The sequence below is a fragment of the Syngnathus leptorhynchus genome, chromosome 3 (genome assembly GCF_054491065.1).
Source record: "Syngnathus leptorhynchus isolate UIUO chromosome 3, UIUO_Slep, whole genome shotgun sequence".
NCBI classification, from domain to species: domain Eukaryota; kingdom Metazoa; phylum Chordata; class Actinopteri; order Syngnathiformes; family Syngnathidae; genus Syngnathus; species Syngnathus leptorhynchus.
In genome coordinates, this window is record NC_141197.1 from 3,719,252 (window position 1) to 3,741,911 (window position 22,660).

The window sequence follows — 22,660 nt, forward strand, 5'->3', positions numbered from 1 at the left end:
TGCATTTTATGGCTAATGCGACCGATATTCCGGAGCGACCTTTAATCCGAAAAATACGGTATGTTTCATTCGAATAACCTGAGATACATTCTGATAAAAAATAAATAAATAGATAAATACAATTACCAAGTTTTCCACACAGAAAGCGAACTCTGTAATTGTGACAGACGCCATGGTCTTGGTCTTTATTGCGGCAGACAAAGCCATAATCTTTGTTATTCTTGTGGATCACATCCCCTGTCTGGTTAGAGGGTATGCCGTCATTTGTTTCAGCCTGGAAAGAAAGAATAAAAAAACAGCAGTATTACAGAATTGTAACAATGTAAATTCCTAAGCCTTTGCATTTTATGCAATTGTCCAAATATCCTACCTGAAAAACGTTACATTTACCAGTTGGTGATAAAATATCTACAGTAATTAACTATTTCTGAAGCGTTTTTAACTGATCCAACAGGGAAAACCTCAATCAAAATAGATACATTATTTGACATTGAGTCCCTTATTAGGAGTTACCGTGGTGTTAGTTAGGGCTCTTTATTGATGTTCAGTACAGTGAAAAAATAGATTTGTTTATTGTTTGTTTTCCATGCTGATTATAAATAAAAAGCCACACAATAGAAAGCATACCTTCACCAAACATGAACTATTATTACAATGAAAACTATTAATGAAATTGTAATTGGAATTCTCTCAATCTCTCTATTAACAGACTTCTTGGAGGATTGAGTGCAATTATGATTATGAGGGTTGGACCTTCAAGGATACTATATTGAAATCAAACAATCAAATAAAAAACAAAAAAACAAACAAACAAACACATTTGTAAATAAATACATGTGTATACAAATAAATACATACATAAATAAATCCCTAAATAAACCCCAGATTTTTATCAAGATAGATTAAACTATAATTGGTTATTTCTTTACATATCAAAGTTGGTTTGATTTTGTAATAATTTGTGTAAACCTGCTCTGTGTGCTTGACCGTGCCTCCCTCACCTGCTTTCTCATTAGACATAGAGATGTCGGATTTAGTTATTTATTTATTAATTCACAGAGATGGGTAATTTACCAAGTTTTTCCTGTCTGTCCTTCGTCAATGGCCTGGGCAACTGTTCATCATCGTCACCAGTCATAATACAATCGACCATCCGAGAAAGAGAAAATGGTGGCATGCATATATCAAACGATCCACATTGTACAGTGGGTGCCAAAGAGCGGCATTCACTTGTTTTCTTTACAACCTTAAAATGCCCAAAAGTTTAAAACGGCTTACTTTAATCCTTTACTTTAATTTTATCCATGCCAGTTATTGCGGTGTCCAACAAAATATTCACATGTACGCGATTTACCTCTATGTCCAGCGGACTGTTACACAATCGGTTCGGATAGGCCTTACGCAGATCTGACAGCTTCTCCCAGTCACCGGATCCTCTTTCATCATCCCTGTCAAACCATTCTGTCCACTCAGCCTCTATGACACACCCACACACAAACACGCACGCACGCACGCACGCACGCACGCACGCACGCACGCACACACACACACACACACACACACACACACACACACACACACAGTAGGATTGGATGTCAGATTTATTTCTAATTCTTGTCAAAATCCATTTATGAGTATACCAAAGTATGTCCAAAGTCCGGCCCGCGGGCCAGATCCAGCCCCCGGTCAGATTCAATACAGCCCGCAGCTTCGGTCTTACAATATATTATTTATGGCCCGCCTACACTGTCAAACTGAATAGAAAAAAAAAATCATGAAACTTGAAACTGTAATTCCTCCATCACCAAAAGGTGGCAGCACCACCTCTCTCCGCTCATTTCTGCCATGGCGACTGCAAAGAAAATGAGGAAAGTTGATGTTGAGGGCCATCGCTTTCAAGAGAAATGAGAATCACAATACTTCTGAAAATCAAGGCAATTGTGTTTAATTTGTAAAGAGACGGTTGTCTTGTTTAAGGATTTAAACCTAAAGAGATACTATCAGACTAAACATGCTAACATACGACAAGATGCCAGGGAGTGACAAAGTGAAGCAGCTTCAAGCAGAACTGGCATCGCAAATGCGATTCTTCACGCAGGGTTGTGAGTCAAAAGTAAATATTACTAAAGCAAGCTACGAAGTGGCCATGTTAATACTGTTGATGTTATGAACCTGTAGACGTGACACAAACTATTAATTTCTGAAAGATATTGTAAATGACAAGAGCAAAATTCACTTGTTTTAAGTTTTAATAATAACATACAACTTTGCATTACTTATAACTCCTGTTTAAAATGTTCATGAGGCAAAAATAAATTTAAACTCATGTAAATGTCGAGCATTAATGTTTAGTTTTTGAGGTGGTGCATCTAATATCACATAGTTTAAACTCATTAAAAGTGCAATATACAGCCTACATGAGCATGAATGTTTAATTCTTCAAGTGTTGCATCTAATATTCCATAATTTAAACTCACTTTCTGCAAAAATTTAGAGAGGGTTATTGACTGAAAAGTCTAAAAGTTGGGATGGAAAATAAATTCAATAAGGTCGGCAGGTTGTCAACTGGTTAGCAGGTCTGCCTCACAGTGCAAAGTTTACGGATTCGATTCCAGCTCCAGCGTTCCTGTGTGGAGTTTGCATGTTCTCCCTGAGCTTGAATGAGGGCAGTCCAGTTTTCTCCCACATCCCCAAAACACTCCAAATTGTCCGTAGATCTGAGTGCGAGTGCGAATGATTGTTCTTCTACGTGTGCCCTGCGATTGGCTGGCAACCAGTTCAGAGTGTCCCCCGCCTAATGCCCAAAGGATGGTGTCTACCAATCAGTGCCTTCTAAAGTCTACTGTCTCATGTAATGCAAACCTCAACAGTGATGCAGTCTATGAATATAAAATAACATGTTACTTAGAGTGAACCGTGTGTTCCGTGTGTTGCTTGGACAGTCTTTAAACAGACACCAAAATTTGCACATTATAACTCAGAGCTCTCTCTCACTCTCTCTCACTCTCTCTCTCGCTCTCTCTCTTTCCATCCAGGTCAAATTAGCGTATAAAAGTATAAGTAGGTTGTACCTTGTACCCACTGGCTGCTGGCTGTTACAGTAAAATGCTCTGCATAGCTCATATGAAAAACGCGAGAACTTCGGGCTTCTGAAGAGGCTTTGGTCCCTTTTAACAAACACACAAAATATGTAAAATACGTTAGCCTTGTAAAAGTACAAAATATTTCTGTCTGCGGGTTATTCTGCCCACGCACAATTTTAATCATTCAGCTTCAGCTTCTTCAGCTTCAGCTTCATCTTCTTCCGCTTATCCGGGGTCGGGTCGCGGGGGCAGCAGCTTTAGGAGGGACTCCCAGACCTCCCTCTCCCCAGCCACTTCCTCCAGCTCATCCCGGGGGATCCCAAGGCGTTCCCAGGCCAGCCGAGAGACGTAGTCTCTCCAGCGCGTCCTGGGTCGACCCCGGGGTCTCCTACCGGTGGGACATGCCCGGAACACCTCCCCAGGGAGGCGTCCAGGAGGCATCCTGATGAGATGCCCGAGCCACCTCATCTGGCTCCTCTCAACGTGGAGGAGCAGCTGCTCTACTCCGAGTCTCTCCCGGATGACCGAGCTTCTCACACTATCTCTAAGGGAGAGCCCGGACATCCTGCGGAGGAAACTCATTTCAGCCGCTTGTATCCTGGATCTTGTTCTTTCGGTCACGACCCATAGCTCGTGACCATAGGTGAGGGTAGGAGCGTAGATCGACGGGTAAATCGAGAGCTTTGCCATTTGGCTCAGCTCTCTCTTCACCACGACGGACCGGTACAGAGTCCGCATTACTGCCGATGCTGCACCGATCCGCCTGTCGATCTCGCGCTCCATCCTGCCCTCACTCGTGAACAAGACCCCAAGATACTTGAACTCCTCCACTTGGGGCAGGATCTCATCCCCGATCCGGAGATGGCATTCCACCCTTTTCCGACCGAGGATCATGGACTCGGATTTGGAGGTGCTGACCCTCATCCCGACCGCTTCACACTCGGCTGCGAACCGCTCCAGTGAGAGCTGGAGATCACGGACTGAAGAAACCAACAGCACCACGTCATCTGCAAAAAAGAGTGACGCGATGCTGAGGTCCCCAAACCGGACCCCCTCAACGCCTCGGCTGCGCCTAGAAATTCTGTCCATAAAAATTATGAACAGAATCAGTGACAAAGGGCAGCCTTGGCGGAGTCCAACCCTCACTGGGAACGAATCCGACTTACTGCCCGACCGGACCCCATGAGCGAAGGCCCGGCCACCAGGCGCTCGCCTTCGAGCCCCACCTCCAGGCCTGGCTCCAGAGAGGGGCCCCGGTTACCCGCGTCCGGGCGAGGGAAAACGACATCCATTTATTGTATTCATTATAAGGGGTCTTCTGAGCCGTGCTTTGTCTGGCCCCTCACCTAGGACCCTTCTGCCATGGGTGACCCTACCAGGGGCAAGAAGCCCCAGACAACATGGCTCCTAGGATCATAGGGGCACGCAAACCCCTCCACCACAATAAGGTGACGACTCACGGAGGGGACAATTTTAATCATGTCTAACATAAAAAAATGTAATACGTTTTGTTTTGTCCTGTGAACGCTGGAGCAGAATAAGCTGACTGGACAGCATAGATTGAAAAAAAAAAGAAAAAAAGATTCTTACCTTGATAGAGAGCATGATCTTCTACAGCAAAAGATGGGTTTCCTTTCACAACTATAAAAGACCATGGATGTCTGTGGATGAAAGAAAAAGGACAGCAAAGATTAACTGTAAAACAGTTACAAAAACAAACAAAGACGCGCACATATCCACAGTCACCTTAATTAAACGAGCTATTTCAGTGTGATTTCTGGATGAAACAAGATCAGCTTTGTGCATGTATGTGAGTCCATGAAGACGTCTCTAAGTATACTATATTGTTTTAATAAAAATATGAGGGACATTTCCATGAAAATAGAAAGCACTCAGCAGTTTTAGTGGAAAAACAAACCCTCATGAATGAAATTCATTGATTGTAAATTGTTTTGAAGTTTTAAAGGCTATGGGTTTGAGAAATATACAGTAAATACAACCTATGAAACACTTTACTTAATATAAAATTCAAACAATTAGGGTGTATTCAGACCAGAAATGTCCTTTAGTCCGCTTGTTTGGTCCGGACCAAAAGCGAAATCTTTTCGTTTGGTGCGTTTCCTATTCAGACTGTACATTTTGAAAGTGAAGTACTTTTCAGGAATCCCTTGCTTATTGCGGATAATTGGTTCCAAGACCACCCATGAAAATGCGCGAAGTAGTGTCACCCTTTCTTTTAACATACATACATTTTTTGTGTGTATATTAAACCATATAAGTGCATATGTTATCATTAGAACATTAAATAAGTTTCAAATATGTAAATACTATATTAATATGTCGTATAAATGACATACAGAAAATAATGTTTAAATAATATAAATATGATATGATCATCAAGTCAAGTCAAGTCAAGTCAAGTTTATTTGTATAGCCCTAAATCACAAGCAGTCTCAAAGGGCTTCACATAGACAATCAATTGACAATTATTCTCAAAGCATCCCCTGATTTTGGGCTCCCAAAAGGGCAAGGAAAAACTCAAAAAAACCCTACCAGGGGAAAAATGAGAAACCTTGAGAAGGGACCACAGATGGAAGGATCCCCCTTTCAGGATCACATAAAATACATAATATGGAAATCAAAAAGTGGATGTCCAGGCCAAAGCGAAGACCTGTCGGAGGTGCCCTTGATTGTCCTGGCAGTGTCCTCTAGGACAGGTTAATTAAAGGCCATATCATAGAAATATGTCTTTAAAAGTTTTTAAATGTTTCTACTGAGGTAGCAGTTCTAATATCCATTGGTAGGGCATTCCAGAGCTCTGGAGCCCAAATAGAAAATGCTCTAGCCCCTGCAGACATTTTCTTGGCCCTCTGTGTCACTAAAAGACAAGCGTTTTGCGAACGAAGGTTACGAGACGGAACATAAGGAACAACTAAGTCGACGAGATATGAAGGAGCTAAGCCATGCAATGATTTATAGGTTAATAGAAGAACCTTGAAGTCACATCTTAAATGGACCGGGAGCCAGTGTAAGTTGACTAATATTGGGGTAATGTGATCAAATTTTCTTGGCCGTGAGAGCAGCCTTGCAGCAGCATTTTGTACTGACTGTAGACTTTTGATAATGGACTTGGGAAGACCAGAGAATAATGCATTACAAGTAGTCCAGGCGCGACGTGATAAAGGCATGTATCATAATTTCCGCATCACCGGTCGAGAGGATTGGGCGAATCTTAGCAATATTACGAATGTGAAAAAATGCTATTCTGGTTATATTCTTAATGTGCTTTTGAAAGGAGAGCGTCAAATATTACCCCGAGATTATTTACAGTATCACTCTGAGTGATAGTACGGTTATCTATAGTTATAGTGGTTTTATATAGAATATTAAATAAATAAATATATATTAAAATATTAAATATTAAATAGAATCGGTCCTAGTACTGATCCCTGTGGGACACCACACGTAACCTTATAGAGCTCAGAGGACGCATCACCATGGACGACTCGGTGAGTCCTGTCTGATAGATATGAATGAAACCAGCCTAGTGCTGACCCCAAAATACCCATACAAACTTTAAGACGCTCTAATAAAATATCGAAGTCTACAGTGTCGAAGGCAGCACTAATATTGAGTAGTAACAATACAGATGAAGTGTTTGAATCCATAGCTATGAGGAGATCATTAGTCAATTTAGCAAGTGCTGTCTCAGTGGAATGATTAGCTCTAAAACCAGACTGAAAAGATTCATATCGATTATTAGCGACGATGTAATCAATAAGCTGCTGCACTACTACCTTTTGAAGAAGTTTTGCTATGAATGGGAGATTTGAAACTGGCTAACTATAGTTACTGAGACAGTCCGGGTCAAGATTTGGTCGCTTAAGTAGCGGTTTAATGATAGCAGTTTTAAAGGCTGTTGGCACTATCCCAGAGGAGACAGACAGATTAATTATATTTAAAACGGACGGTCTTAAGATTTGAAATAATTCTTTAAATAGTTTGGCTGGAAGCGGGTCGAGTAAACATGTTGTTTGTTTAGCCGCACTAACTAATTGTGTAAGCCTTTCGAGGGACACGCTTTTAAAATTTGAGAGGGTTATTGCATGATCGTCAGCGCCGGTAATCGGCGGTCCCGACTGAGCGATCGGAATGGTCATCTTGATCTCATCCCTAATGGATTCAATCTTTCGAGCAAAGAATTTCATGAACTCATCAGCCGAGTGAAAGGAGCTATCGGTGGTCGGTTAGCTTTGCCACTGCATCAAATAGGTATTTAGGATTGTTTTTATTGAGATGAATGACCTGCGAAAAATAACGGGTTTTTGCTAAGATAAGCGCATCTTTATATTTCAGGAGGCTGTCGCACGATGCCTGATGGAAAACCTCAAGTTTGGTTAAATGCCATTTGCGTTCATGCTTTCTACATAATTGCTGAAGCGTACTTGTTTCATCTGTGAACCACGGAGTAGGCAATCTACGGCGAGTTTTCAGACGTAGCGGCGCCACAGAGTCGATGGCATTTAACAATGTAGCATTGAATTCATTTGTAAGATTATCAATAGAGCCGGTATATGGGGGAAATACGGCAGTTGCTGGTGGCAGTAGCTCAGATAGCGCAGTTGCAGTCATGGAGTTAATATTACGGCTGCTATAATTCTAATTGCTCTCTTGTCTTTGACAAAGAACTAAAATTTCAAATTTTATTCAGCAATGATCAGACAAAACAGTAGTGTATGGCAGTACTGTTATATCTGAGGTTGTCAGTCCTCGGGATAATACCAGATCTAAGGTATTTCCATTCTTATGCGTTGCTGCCTGTATGGCTTGAGTAAAACCAAATGTATCAGTTAAAGTCTGAAACACCGAAGTAAGTGGCTCTGACGGTAAATTCATGTGGATATTGAAATCGCCCATGATTATTATATTATCCGCATTTGTCACTAGATCAGCAACGAATTCTGAAAATTCATCCAGGAAGCCAGAGTAAGCCCCAGGTGGACGGTAAATAACAGCAAGATAATATTACGGTAAAGCGGTGGATCGGACAGTGAGAACTTCAAATGTTTTAAATACGTTAATTGAACGAGGCGTAAATCTAAGATCGGATTTTGAGATGAGGGCAACACCCTCACCCTTTTTTCGAGGACGCGCCACATGCGAGCTCACAAAATTTGGAAGCGAGGCCTCATTAAGCGGTAGCAGTTCATTAGGTTTTAACCAGGTCTCGCAAAGACCAAATATATTTAGATTATGTTCCGTGATGAGGTCATTAACAAGAACTGCTTTCGTATGAAGCGATCTAATATTCATAAAACCAAGTTTAAGTGTAATTGGGGTTCGTATTTATTAAAGGATTTTTAAACGAAATGAAAGTAAGATTATGTTCTCTAGGCCTGACATCACCTCTCAAATGTTTATTAGCGCGGTGGGACAATAGGCCGTAGGAATTTGATAGTAAATATTTGGTACACATGTAATATTATCTGAAACAGGCATCAGCTATACCGGTCGGGGTGGAGCGATTGGATTTGTCTACTACCTCAGTAGAAAGTGTGTTCATGTGTACTGTAGCACTATTCAAACTGTGACACTCTAGTCTATACAAGGAGCTATGTGCATGCTGGAAGTCTTCCTCAGCAGGTCAGGGCGGTCCCAGAAGGAATAAAATACAGTCCCTGCTTTTTACAGAACCCAGCCATCCATCGATTAAGGGAGACTAATCTACTAAACCTCTCTTCAGAGCCTCTCCCAGGCAGGGGGCCAGAGACAAATACTCGATGCCGACTCATTTTTCTGGCAAGATCACAAGTCCTCGCTATGTTTCTCTTTGTGATCTCAGATTGCCTCATCCCAACATCATAGGCGCCGACGTGTATCACTATATCAGAGTAGCTAGTGTTGTTGGAACTACGCTGTTGACTAGTCCTATTGCGAGTCACCTTCCTAAGATTAGCTTCTATGTCGGGTGCTCTGCCCCCAGGAATACAGATTACCGTGGCTGGATTTTTAAGCGTGATATTTCGGGTGATGGAGTCACCTATGACCAAGGTGCGAGGGCCGGTAGACCGAGATGACTTTGGACGGCTATGCGTCTTACCTGGCTCATCGCGATTAGCAAGCCGCTTGGGGCTAATGCTAACGGGGCTAGCGGGCTGACTACAGTCCGCGACTGTATCCGCCACGTCTACTGTTATCGCACTATTCTGCTCTAACTGGCAGGGACAACCTCTCTAACAGAAGGGTGCAGTTGGTGCACGAAGCCATACTAACCTCTTGTTACGCAGCCATACTTACGTGTCCGATGATCGACGGTAGACAAACGGCCACCCTCGAGTCAGGGTACACAAGAGAATCAAGGAATTTGTCAGCTGGTGTGAGCTCAACCAGCTTCAGCTGAACACCAACTAGATGGAGATGATCGTGAGCTTCGGGAGGACAGCACCCCACTTCACTCCGGTGAACATTCAGGGATTGGACATTGAGGTAGTGGAGAACTACAAATTCCTGGGTGTTTGCCTCAACAACAAACTGGACTGGACTGATCACACTCACGCCCTATACAAGAAGGGCCAGAGTCGCCTCCACCTGCTGAGGAGACTGAGGTCCTTCAGTGTGTGCAGGGCTCTCCTCAGGACCTTCTATGACTCTGTGGTGGCCTCAGCCATCCTCTACGCTGTGGTCTGCTGGGGTGGGGGCAGTACGGATCGGGACAGGGGGAGACTAAATAAGATGGTCAGGAGAGCGAGCTCATTCCTGGGCTGTCCCCTGGACTCCATAGAGATTGTGGGTGAGAGGAGGATGTTAATTAAGTTGAAATCCATCATGGACAACACCTCTCACCCCCTCCATGACGTATTGTGGTCCCTGAGCAGCTCCTTCAGCAGCAGACTATTACATCCATGGTGTAATAACCTGATCAAAATTGTGTTTCGTCTCTTCCGCTACTAGTGGCGCTTGTCTTTGTCCTTGTCTGTTTATCCATTTTTACATTTGGCACTTGTCTCTATTCTTGCACTCTTGTACGTTCCTGTGACAAGTAAATTTCCCCGCTGTGGGATAAATAAAGTTCCATCATCATCATCATCATCATCATTTTAGAATTCTTATGATTATAACAACTTTTTTAAAAAAAGGTACAAGTGTAAGTACTGCAATTGTGTGGGCACTCCCAGCGATGTAGCGAGGGATTACTGTAAACCTAATAATTTATTGGAGAAAACGAAAATATAAATACATGTAGAACCTATGCTCATGAGCTGTGCGTTGTGACCAAAATTGTTAAGGTTTGTCTTCGACCCCAAACGCACGACACAACGGAAGTGAGATTTAGCCTTCAAAGGCGTGTTTATTTCTCAGAGTACAAGACAAGTCAGTCTAGGAGAACTCAGGAAATAAAGGCAACAAAGGTAATTCTCTTTAGTCTCTTGAAAAATCCACACAGGAAAAACTCAGGGGGGAAAAAACTAGACTTGTGATCCACAAAAAGAAATCCACAGAAATTCAGGAATTACCACAGGTGAGAGGAGGCTTGTAATCCAAATCAAGAAGGAATCCAGCAGCAGCTAGAGAGAGATCCTCACACTGGAGCTGACAACACGAACCTGCAACTGGTGACTGGGAAGCAGGCAGCTATATACCAGCCCTGCTGAGCTGCAGGTGGTTGATTGCTGATTGGCCTCAGGTGCGAGATGAAGCACCTCTGGTCCTGGAAGGAGGCTTAGAGAGGCGGGTCCTAACAAAAATAATACAATCCCACCCCTTTAACATAGGGTAAGAAGCTCGGTCATCAGAGAGGGGGTCAGAGTCGAACCACTCTCTCCTCCTGAGGAGCCAGATAAGGTGGCTCGGGCATTTGACTAGGATGCCTCCTGCACCCCTCCCTGGTGAGGTGTTCCGGGCATGTCCCACCGGCAGGACCCAGAGGATGACCCAGGACACAATTTTACCAGTGAAAAAAAAAAGAAATATCGCAAAAAGACAGATGTGCTAGAAAAAAGTAAAGATATTCTTTTAAATCATCAATCATCAACCATTTCGATTGAAATGTGTTCTTTTCTAATGTAAATGTTCATACGATACGATACGTGTCTTTACCGCCATGGCAGCAGTGGTATACATGCCAATAAACTGTCTGATGTCTCATAAATGCAGGCTTATTAAAAAGTGTCTGGATGTGCTGATAAATCCACAGCCTATCTTCCGATGGTACCTGTTTCAGTCTGTTTGGCAGAAGTGTGGGGAGGAAAGGAGATAAAACTCATTAGGCAGGAACCATCCCAGTGTCGTCTTGCCATCACTCCTATTTAATTACTTCACAGGCATGGGGCAGAGTGCAAATTGAGAAAGCAAATTCAAAATCTAACATTCTCCTGTTTTTTAAAAGCATCTTCATGCTCCCCTTGTATATTTAGCAGCATGTTTTATGAGAGACCTTGGCTGATAATAATGGCATTTTGGGATGGGAGACTGAGTATTCGGTGCTAGAAAAGCTGATCTGTTAGTTCAATCAACTCCGTGTATGTGAACCTGGAGTTACGCGCATGCACAACCACCATAAAAAGCCATAATCAATGGAGCCCCAATACCATGAGTCACCATGACAACTGAGGAAAAACAGATCACCTTATTTTACCACAATGGAGATTGAGGTCCTTATGCAAGCCTATGGCGAGTACAAACATATTTTCCGCCGCAAATCTAATACGGCTGGAGCAGCAAAGAAGAGAGACGTCATGGGAGGAAATTGATGCCCGAGTCAATGTGTCAGTTTGAATTGATGTAACATTTAACCATAAGATCATAGTGTAGCCTATAGTTATGAATTTAAATAGGAATGAAATCAGATTTTCATTTAGGTGCAATCCAACAGGAGAAAAAAGGACTTGGAAGCAGCTCAAAATGAAACATAAAAACATTAGTCAAGAAGGTGAGGCATGTTTTGCTAGGCTGTGATTGCACCTCACTTTGATTTTAATTTAAATATTTTATATGGACTTGGGCTGTTAAACAAAGTCAATATTATTTTAAACTAAAATATTAATTTAGTGGTTACTTCAAATAATGAAAATCCCAAAGAAAATGTTTTCCGATATCCTTTCAGTTAATTCTACACTTTGTGGATTAACACTTGACACAAACACATTAATGTTTCATACCTATTGAAGTCATTTAAAATGTGACGCTGTAGCTAACACTCAATAAAATACTATTTTAAAACAAACATTGAGTTCTTCTCAGCTAACAGAAAAAAGTAATGCTCTGCATCCCCAATATTATAAAGGAAATGTCATTTGCAAAAAAACAACAACATAGTGCTAAGCGTAAAGGTTTCTCTGATGTGAGTGTTCGTCTGCAGTGTGTGAGGTTAGAAATATATAGCCGGAGAAGTTTTTTTTTTAAATAAATAAATACATAAATACATAAATACATAAAAAGTCCCTTCCGTGAGAGGTCACCTTATCGTGGGGTTTGCGTGTCCCTATGATCCTAGGAGGCATGTTGTCTGGGGCTCCATGCCCCTGATTGGATCACCCATGGCAAAGGGGTCCTAGGTGAGGGGCCAGACGAAGCACGGCTAAGAGGACCCCTTATCAAGAATACAATATATGGACTTAATTTTCCCTCGCCCAGACGCCGGTTCACCGGGGCCTCCCTCTGGAGCCAGACGCGGAGGTGGGAATCGAAAGCAAGCGTCTGGTGGCTGGGCCTACGCCCATGGGGCCCGGCCAGGCACGGCCTGAAAAGGGAACATGGCTCATCCCCTGTGGGAGGGGCCAAAGGGGTGCGTAGTGAGCTGGGCGGCGGCCAAGGGAGGGAACCTTGGCGGTCCGATCCCCGGCTGCAGAAGCTGGCTCTTGGGACATGGAATGTCACCTCTTGCTGGAAAGGAGCCGGAGCTGCTGTGCGAGGCAGAAAAATTCTGACTAGAAATAATCGGACTTGCCTCCACACAGTTTGGGTTCTGGTACAAGCCCTCTGGAGAGGAGCTGGACTCTCTAACACTCTGGAGTTTCCCACGGTAAAAGGCGTCAAGCAGGTGTGGGTATACTTATTACCCCCCTGCTGGGCGCCTGCACATTGGGGTTCACCCCGGTGAACGAGAGGGTAGCCTCCCTCCGCCTTCGGGTGGGGGGATGGGTTCTGACTCTTGTTTGTGCCTATGCACCAAACAGCAGCTCAGAGAGCCCACCCTTTTTGGGGTCCTTAGAGGAAGTGCTGGAGAGCGCTCCTTCTGGACTCCATCATTCTACTGGGTGACTTCAATGCTCATGTGGGCAATGACAGTGAGACCTAGAAGGGCGTGATTGGGAGGAACCCCCCCCCCGATCTGAACCCAAGCGGTGTTCTATTATTGGACTTCTGTGCTCGAAACGGATTTTCTATAATTAACACCATGTTCAAGCATAAAGGTGTCCATGTGTGCACTTGGCACCAGAACACCCTAGGCCACAGTTCGATGATCAACTTTGTAGTTGTGTCATTGGATTTGCGCTCGCATGTTTTGGACACTCAGGTGAAGAGAGGGGTGGAGCTGTCAACTGACGACCACCTGGTGGTGGGTTGGCTCAGATGGTGGGGGAAGATGCCGGTCCGACCTGGCAGACCCAAACCTACTGTGAGTGTCTGCTGGGAATGTTTGGCGGAATACCCTGTCAGGAAGAGCTTCAACTCCCACCTCCGGTAGAGCTTTTCTCACGTCCCGGAGGAGGCGGGGGACATTGAGTCCGAGTGGACCATGTTCCGTGCCTCCATTGTTGAGGCAGCCGACCGGGGTTGTGGCTGTAAGGTAGTCGGTGCCTGTCGTGGCAGCAATCCTCGAACCCGCTGGTGGACACCAGCAGTAAGGGATGTCGTCAAGCTGAAGAAGGAGTCCTATCGGGCCATTTTGGCCTGTGGGACTCAGGAGGCAACTGACAGGTACCAGATGGCCAAGCGGAACGCTGCTTCGACGGTTGGTGAGGCAAAAACCCGGGCGTGAGAGGAGTTTGGCAAGGCCATGGAGAATGACCTTCGGAGGGCTTCGAGGAAATTTTGGTCCACCATCCGGCGTCAAAGCAGGGGAGAAGCAGTGTACCGTCAACACTGTTTACAGTGAAGATGCCGTGCTGCTGACCTCGACTCGGGACGTTGTGAGTCGGTGGGGAGAATAATTTGAAGACCTCCTCAATTCCGCCGACACGCCTTCCATTGTGGAAGCAGGGGCTGGGGACTCTGAGGTGGACTCTCCAATCTCTGGCGTCGAAGTCACTGGGGCAGTTAAAAAACTCCTAGGGGGCGAGGCCCCAGTGGTGGATGAGATCCACCCGGAGTTCTTAAAGGCTCTGGATGTTGTGGGACTGTCGTGGCTGACACGCCTCTGCAACATTGCGTGGACATCAGGGACGGTGCCTCTGGATTGGCAGACTGGGATGATGGTTTCCCTCTTTAAGAAGGGAGACCGGAGGATGTGTTCCAACTATGGAGGAATCACACTCCTCAGCCTCCTTGGTAAGGTCTATTCAGGGGTGCTGGAGAGGAGGGTCCGTCGGGAGGTCGAACCTTGGATTCAGGAGGTGCAGTGTGGCCCTCCTCCTGGCCGTGTAACAGTGGACCAGCTCCATACTCTCGGAAGGATTCTCAAAGGGGCATGGGAGTTCGCTCAACCAGTCCACGTGTTTTGTGGACTTGGAGAAGGCGTTCGACCATGTCCCTCGGGAAGTTCTGTGGAGGGTGCTTCCGGAGTACGGGATGCTGAGCCAAGTGATAAGGGCGGTTCGGTCCCTGTATCATCGATGCCAGAGTTTTGTCCGCATTTCCGGCAGAAAGTCGGATTCGTTCCCAGTGAGGGTTGGACTCCGCCATGGCTGCCCTTTGTCACTGGTTCTGTTCATAACGTTTATGGACAGAATTTCTAGGCGCAGCCGAGACCTTGAGGGTGTCCGGTTTGGGGACCTCAACATTGGGTCTCTGCTTTTTGCAGACGACGTGGTGCTGTTGGCTTCTTCAAGCCGTGATCTCCAGCTCTCACTGGAGCAGTTCGCAGCCGAGTGTGAAGCGGTTGGGATGAGAGTCAGCACCTCCAAATCTGGGTCCATGGTTCTCGGTTGGTAATGCCCTCTCCGGATCAGGGATGAGATCCTGCCCCAAGTGGAGGAGTTCGAGTATCTTGGGGTCTTGTTCACGAGCGAGGGCAGGATGGAGCGCAAGACCGACAGGCGGATAGGCGCAGCATCAGCTGTAATGCGGACTCTGTACCAGTCCATCGTGGTGAAGAGAGAGCTGAGCCAGAAGGCAAAGCTCTCAATTTACCAGTCAATCTACGCTCCTACCCTCACCTATGGTCATGAGCTATGGGTCGTGACCAAAAGAACGAGATCCCGGATACAAGCGGCCGAATTGAGTTTTCTCCGTAGGGTGTCTGAGCTCTCAGAGATAGGGTGAGAAGCTTGGTCATCCGGGAGAGACTCGGAGTAGAGTCGCTGCTCCTCCACTTTGAGAGGAGCCAGATAAGGTGGCTCAGGATGCCTCCTGGACCCCTCCCTGTTCCGGGCATGTCCTACCAGCAGGAGACCCCGTGGGCGACCCAGGACGCGCTGGAGAGACTATGCCTCTCAGCTGGTCTGGGAACGTTTTGGGATCCCCGAGATGAGCTATACCAGGGGTGTCAAACTCATTTTTTTCGCGGGCTGCATTGTAGTCATAGCTTCTTTCGGAGGGCCATTATGACTGCCAACCCAAATAAATGTATGAGCATCTCATTATATACAGTAAAAGCTACAAAACAAACTGACAAATAACTCATTTTCAAATCAGACAAGTAAAACCTGGTCAAAAATTAAAAAAAAAAGAAATTAAAAGCGAAGACAATTTGCATTTCTAGTAATGACATGAATGTGATGCACGATTTGTCTTGGCGGGCCACATAAAAAGATGTGGCGGGCCGTATTTGGACAGAATTTCTAGGCGCAGTTTGTGTGGCCTTGAGTTTGACACCTGTGAGCTAGACAAAGCAGTTGGGGAAAGGGAAGTCTGGGACTCCCTCCTAAAGCTGCGACCCGCGGGGGGCAGCAGCTTAAGCTGAAGAAGCGCATATAAGAAGCGGAATAAGCGGAAGAACATGGATGGATGGATGGATGGATGGATGGATGGATGGATGGATGGATGGATGGATGGATGGATGGATGGATGGATGGATGGATGGATGGATAGAAAAAAAAGTCACATGCCCACAGCTCCATATATGAGACTCGAACTCGTGGTGCCTGCACACAAGTCAGGGGAGTGTACCACCACACCATTAGGCATTCAATGGCAGAAGAATGTTATTGAGAAAAATTATATTGTTCAAAGAAAAGCGGTAGCATTCGAAAATATATTATTCTAAAAATGATAAAACGTCTAATCTGGGTTGGAAGATTCTCTCGCGACATAAAGCATTTCGAATTATTACGGCTTCGATGTCTATCGGATTTTGAATGAACGGCCAATCCATGATTAACCGCTTTCTTTGTGTGGGAGGAGACAGGTAGAAACTTTGGGTCTCTTGTAGTAAACCTGCCAGCGAGCAGGTTATGTTCACAGAGTAAGTTACCGCAGTCACAGACCCAGAGTTTAAGTTACCTCTTTTTCTGGAACGGATAACTCAGAGTTTCACTCATTTCAGGGTTAACTTACTCAGAGTTTTCACATAACCCGCTTTCTGGAATACCCCTCGGTATCACGTCTCGTCCCCAGCCGTTCTGCTATGTGACTGTTGTCATGGTTTCTGTCTGTGAGCTCAACCCTCCCCTCCTGTGTGCCCATGATTAGTTTGATTATTCTCACCTGCCTCTTGTTACCTGTTGTGTATATAAGTCCTGTCTGCCCCTCACCCCCCCCCCCCCGTCAGATCATTGTTGTCTCGATGTCTTTTTGGTTCCTGAGGTCGTAATGTTGTTGTCGTCACGCTTGATGTCTTTTTGGTTCTTGTCATTTTCAAGTCTGTTTCGGTTAGTCAGTCAGTCAGTCAGTCATGTTATTGTTTTGTTAAGTCATGTCAGTTTGCCGAGTCTGTCTTTTGAGTTCCTCCAATAAACCCTGGTCCAAGCTGCACTTGGTAACCCTGCTCCATTCCGTCCGTGACACTCGGGTTAGTTACAAGGACGGCAAAATAAGGATGTAACAATAGCAGCCATATCGCGACACAGCAATATTTAAACTTGCCACAATATTGTTGTCTTCATTTTACAATATTTAAAGCAGCACATTTTTCACCCTTTTCAGACGAACACATTGTGAACTACATAGACCGAAACACAAACTATTACATTACTATAATATTACAATAACTAAACACACTATACTGTGTTTTTTGTTCTCCCAGGTTTTATTTAATGTTGTGATTTTGAATATTGTGCAGCCCTATCAGTTACTGTAAATGCATTACTGTAGTAATATTGAGTAAGTAATGTGCTTTGAGAAACACAAAAGGACATTTCTCACAGTGTGTAGATAATAGATACCTAAATCCCAAACTGTTGATATGCTGACTGCCAAGCTTGAAGATGCTCTTTTTGGCGGAGTCCTCCAAGTTGTTGGAAGCCTCATCATTGACCACCATGGCTACAATGAGTCCTGTATCCACACCATCCAAATACTTTGCAAGGCGATTGCTTTCATCCTTACTGCGATATGTGTCAAACCTGTGGGAATGACAGAAAGGTAAATCTTATCATGCATACTTAGAGTAATTAATAATAAATGCATTGCATAATCCTGTACGTAATAAATAATCAGTATAACTTTTTTGGGGGGGCACCATATAATTCTAATGTATTCATCTTATTATTATTATTATTAATATTATTACTTTTTTCTTATTGATGCATACAGTGGTACCTCTACATACCAACTTAATTTGTTCCGTGATCAGGTTTGTAAGTAGAAACGTTTGTGAGAAGAAGCAATGTTTCCCATGGAAATCAATGTCAAAGCAAATAATGCGTGCCGGACTATCCCAAGTCACACTTTTTGACCTGTTACTCTGTGTAAAAGACATAGAAAATAAAAACAAATTTAATTTTTGTTTTTTCAAATTTTTATAACAAAAAATAAATGTCACTTTATTCTTAACGTCCTAACTTTTTTCTTGTGGAGGGAGGAACATGTTCTACTTTTCTACACTTGCTAAGAATATCCACGAAAAGACAGAAAAGGTCAGGCTAATAAATTATTATATGTGATATGCTCACATACCCATCTTTACTTTTTGTCGCAATTAATGAGTTTTCAACTGTGTGAGTGGTAATTTAATACACCTCGCTCAGAACGCGAGTGAGCAAAAATAAAATAAAAGAAAAGGAACCAAGCTTCCAAAGATAGAAACTGATGAACAGAAAAGTGTGTTTAAGTTTTTATTAAAAACAAGCTGTCTGACGCACTGCAACGGCTTCAATGTGTGCGCACTCCCGCGGCAGGGGATTTTTACAGGGGCACCTAGAGTGATTACTCGCCAGTTCGCGCTTCACTTTTTGCGAATGTGCTACCTGGCAGGCTTATAAGTGACGGGAGAACGACGTATAAATACAGGGTCAGGCAAAATGATCTGACACATTTTTGGGTTTAAAAAAAAACACAGATAAAGTAAAGAAACAAAAAAATAGATACGCACACACACACACTCACACACACACACACACACACACACACACACACACACACCAACTTTGAGTGCCCGCCCACCTGTCATTACTCAGTACCTCTCCTTTCTTGGGGTTAATTACATGGACAATAATTCCTCGGTTCCCCCAGCTTTTCTCCAACAGGTAGTGATTTTGGAGGCTTTCTCCAGGATAGATGGTTTTGTTCAAGAAAGTCCATGAAAGCTTTTTCGCCCCATGGATCTCCAAAGTCCCTCCGGTTCCTACGCCAATATATTTGCGGCCAAAATAGCTGTGCTGCTGATCAGTGTCATCTGACCTGAGAACAGCAGTGTAGAAAAGTCATTTTGAAAATTAACACATACATGACAGGTATATGACAGCTCCTGGAGAGCGTAACAGTTTCGTAAAAGCTTGTCATTGGTAAGACTGAACATTTCCATGTGGTAGTGGAAATACAGATATTCAAATCAAATAATGTATTAGGGAATGGGTCAGTCTGGATCAGGGTTGTCACGATCAATATTTTTTAGAATGGATATTTGTATCGATTATTCCATTGCTGAATACAATATTCTGATAAAGACTGATTCTGCATTAAAATGTGTTGCAATATCATTTTTTCTGATTATTGCTCATTAACGGAATGTTGTTCTTTATTTGGGAATGTTTATTGATGAAACAAAACCAAATAAACAATAATAAAGCAATATCCCATGAGAGGGAATTATGTACTCACCAACGCTTTTGAAACAGAGCTACTGTACTAATTGGCTACTGTTTATTGTGAAGGGTTACAACACAAAAGTTTGATATACACTTCTGAGGCTTCTTCAGGTTTATCTTGCAGGTTATTCGTAATAACTGCTATTAGTGAGTATTTTTGTATATGATTAAACATTTACTTACTGACGGAAAATTTCGAAAGTTATTGTTTTCCAAAGAAAAATCATTGCAAATGGATGTGGAGGGAGGGAGGGAGGGAGTGAGGGAGGGAAATACAATCAGTTTTTATGGAGGACAATCGTTTTTTTTTATGGAGGACTACAGAATATTTTCTTTTGTGAAGTTTATATCAGACAATTTGAACAATCTGAACTAAAATAATGTCTTTAAATAACGAATTCACCGTCAAAAACGTCGTCTATTTATTTTAGGATTGATTAATTATTGACTTTAACACCTCGAGCTGGCTTCTGTTTTTCAACTTTATCTTACTGCAAACATTTATTTCCGAAGACTTACAAAACTGGAAGAATTAAATAAAAGCCTCAACATCAGTTCATGGGGGAAATTGACAATGATTTTTGTCATTCATTGACCAATCTTTTCTATTGGCTATAAACATGTTGCATGTACATACATATATATGAATTCTAGTTTGAGTACTGTGAGATACTATTTCCCTGTTGCATTTTTCAATGTTTTTGCAATATTTATTTTTTCCTTGTTCAAAATGTTTGTTCTTTTACCTTGTAATATCTTGTATTAATCTTTTAATGGACAATGCCTCTACTGAATAAAGTTGATTGATTGATTGATTGATTGATTGATTGATTGATTGATTCATTCATTCATTCATTCATTCATTAAATATTTAAATAATTCTTGACTTAAGCCTACCTTCCAAACAGAGAAATGGTAAGGTTGCCCTTGTAAGGACAGTCTGAACTTCCAATGTGCAGTTCCCCTTTATTTCCAATTAGAATGTGTTTTGTCCGAAGAAGAATGGGCCGGTTGGTGTCAGCAATCACTAATTTCCCTAAACATGTGAGGGACACAAGGAGAGAAGAGACAAGATGAATAAGAGGAAAGTATAGGACAAGCCATGAACACGGAACACAAGAAACCTGACATAACAAAACGCAAATCCAAACAACAAAAACTCTGATCGTGGCACAGATCTTCTCAACTTATGTCTCTGACTTGCAATCAGTTCCTCGCATGGCGAACGCACACTGTTTGTTTGTTTAGTAGAATTTTGCTCTCTGTCATAATGAAGGACTCCCCCCCTTTTTTAATCTTGTTCTTATTTATTCTCATGGCTTATTGCGACCGCGTTGGACGCGCTGAAGTAGCTCTCTCCCAGTTCCCAGTCTGATGATCTCTTTACCCTGGACTCATTTGGAGACTTCCGTATGTCCCCCGAGAGCGTGCAAAATTCGACATTGTGTCTACTGGACTTGAATAGCACATTTTGACAGCTGGGTACGCTGTCAAGCTAATGTTGATATCACTCTTGCACGAGGAGTGCAAGAGACGTTTGCATGTAGCTCAATTGACCCTGTCGGACGCTTCCTCGTTGCAAATTGCAAGACGCAACTGCGGATCATCAAGCCACCTCCTGCTGGTGAACCCAACGGTGACATCGGAGAGAAGCTGACGGTGCCAAAAGCAGTGGGAGACCGGCCGAGAGCGGACGCTGATGGCTCGCCGCCCGATCGGGTGTCGTGCGCCGGCGACGTGTCGGGACACCGCCGTGTCGTTCGTCTGGAGCGGAGGTCCGGGGAGCGAGTCTCGAGTCGGGCCCGTCCTCTCTCGTCACATCCCTTCGCAACCGCCGTTTCAGGACCCTCGGCAGCATCAGGACCGCGGTTGCTTGGGTAGGCCGGGGGGCGACCCCCTCCAAAGGGTGAACACCATTCTCAGTGCCTCGGTACTTTGGGAACTTTTCAACATGTTTTATTACAGACGATTGCCTATGGTCTTTCGGCCTATACTGACTATTATCTACCTGAGCATTCTGGATCAATCCGGAAGGACGACTGGCAGTCATTCGCACAGGCCAGCCATATTCTACTATGGTGGTGGCACGATGGACTACAGGCTATTGCCCAGAGACATTCTCACTTTCTGGATCACTAGAAATACAGGACTTTCTAATCTGTGTGGGCTACAATCTCCACTGTATTCCTTTTTTCTATTGCAGAAATTCATTGACTCTCCCTTTCTATTATATGTTAATACCTCATTGAAAGAAAACTGCAATTACTCCTAAAAAAACTTTTATCTATGTGCTCAGGCGCAATTTAATCATTCTCATGCTGCTTATCTCAGGCAATATACATCCAAACCCAGGTCCAGTTATTCTTAAACAGAATGTTTCTATTTTTTCATTTGATGATTTGTGTGATCGCAGATCTGGTTTTTTTTTTTTACATATTAACATTCGCAGCCTGTTAACCAAATTTGATTTGTTGAAATCATGGATGCATACCGCTACTCCGCATGTTCTTGCTATTTCAGAATCATGGCTTAGAAAAAGTAGTCAATTCTGAAATGTATATACCAGGTTACACTGTTTTCCGTCAGGACAGAGCCACCGAAGGGGTGGTGTTACTTTATATATTAAAGAGCATCTGCAATGTACTGTTTCCCTATCAAGGTCTGTCCCTAAGCAATTAGAATTATTAGTGGTAAAGATAAAACTGTCGAATAACTTCTCCCTTTCTGTTGCTGTCTGCTACAGACCACCTTCTGCCCCTGTTTCATCTTTAACTACCCTCAGTGAACTCTTGGCCCACATATCTCCTGAGTTCATTCTTTTAGGTGATCTAAATTGGGATATGACTAACACACTGGAACTGGTTGTGCAACAATTTGATGCCCTAAACCTCTTTCAAAGTATATCTGAACTCACGAGACATAACCTGAAATCTCCTTCTTCTGCCACACTGCTAGATGTTATCCTTACAAACGCTCCCTCTAATTATAAGTCTGGTGTTTATAGCCAAGATCTGAGTGATCATTGTGCTATTGCTTGCATACGCTCTGGTTCTTTGGTTAAACGTCCACCTATGATGGTCTATAAACGCTCCCTGAAAAAGTTTAACCTAGACGCCTTTCTCCAGGACATTGCTGCAGTGTGCTGGGAAAAGAATTAACACTTTTTCTACTGTAGATGCTGCCTGGTCCTACTTCAAATCGACTTTTGGACCGATCATCAATAAACATGCT

At 43.6% G+C, this 22,660-nt stretch overlaps 1 protein-coding gene across 6 annotated transcripts in view; it reads right to left on the reverse strand.

The window, feature by feature from the left end:
- The window catches only part of cemip (cell migration inducing hyaluronidase 1), a 166,337-nt gene that overhangs the window by 78,182 nt on the left and 65,495 nt on the right, over positions 1-22,660 (reverse strand). For 5 of the 6 annotated variants that reach the window (XM_085906791.1, XM_085906792.1, XM_085906793.1 and 2 more), the window contains 7 exons: positions 20,327-20,465; positions 18,786-19,022; positions 17,567-17,746; positions 4,674-4,744; positions 3,072-3,167; positions 1,355-1,476; positions 127-274 (listed from right to left, as the gene is read on the reverse strand). In XM_085906791.1, the coding sequence (XP_085762917.1) occupies positions 127-274; positions 1,355-1,476; positions 3,072-3,167; positions 4,674-4,744; positions 17,567-17,746; positions 18,786-19,022; positions 20,327-20,465 (993 nt within the window). Of the gene's footprint in view, positions 1-126; positions 275-1,354; positions 1,477-3,071; positions 3,168-4,673; positions 4,745-17,566; positions 17,747-18,785; positions 19,023-20,326; positions 20,466-22,660 lie in introns of those variants that run through there. The other variant, XM_085906796.1, reaches the window with a different exon arrangement.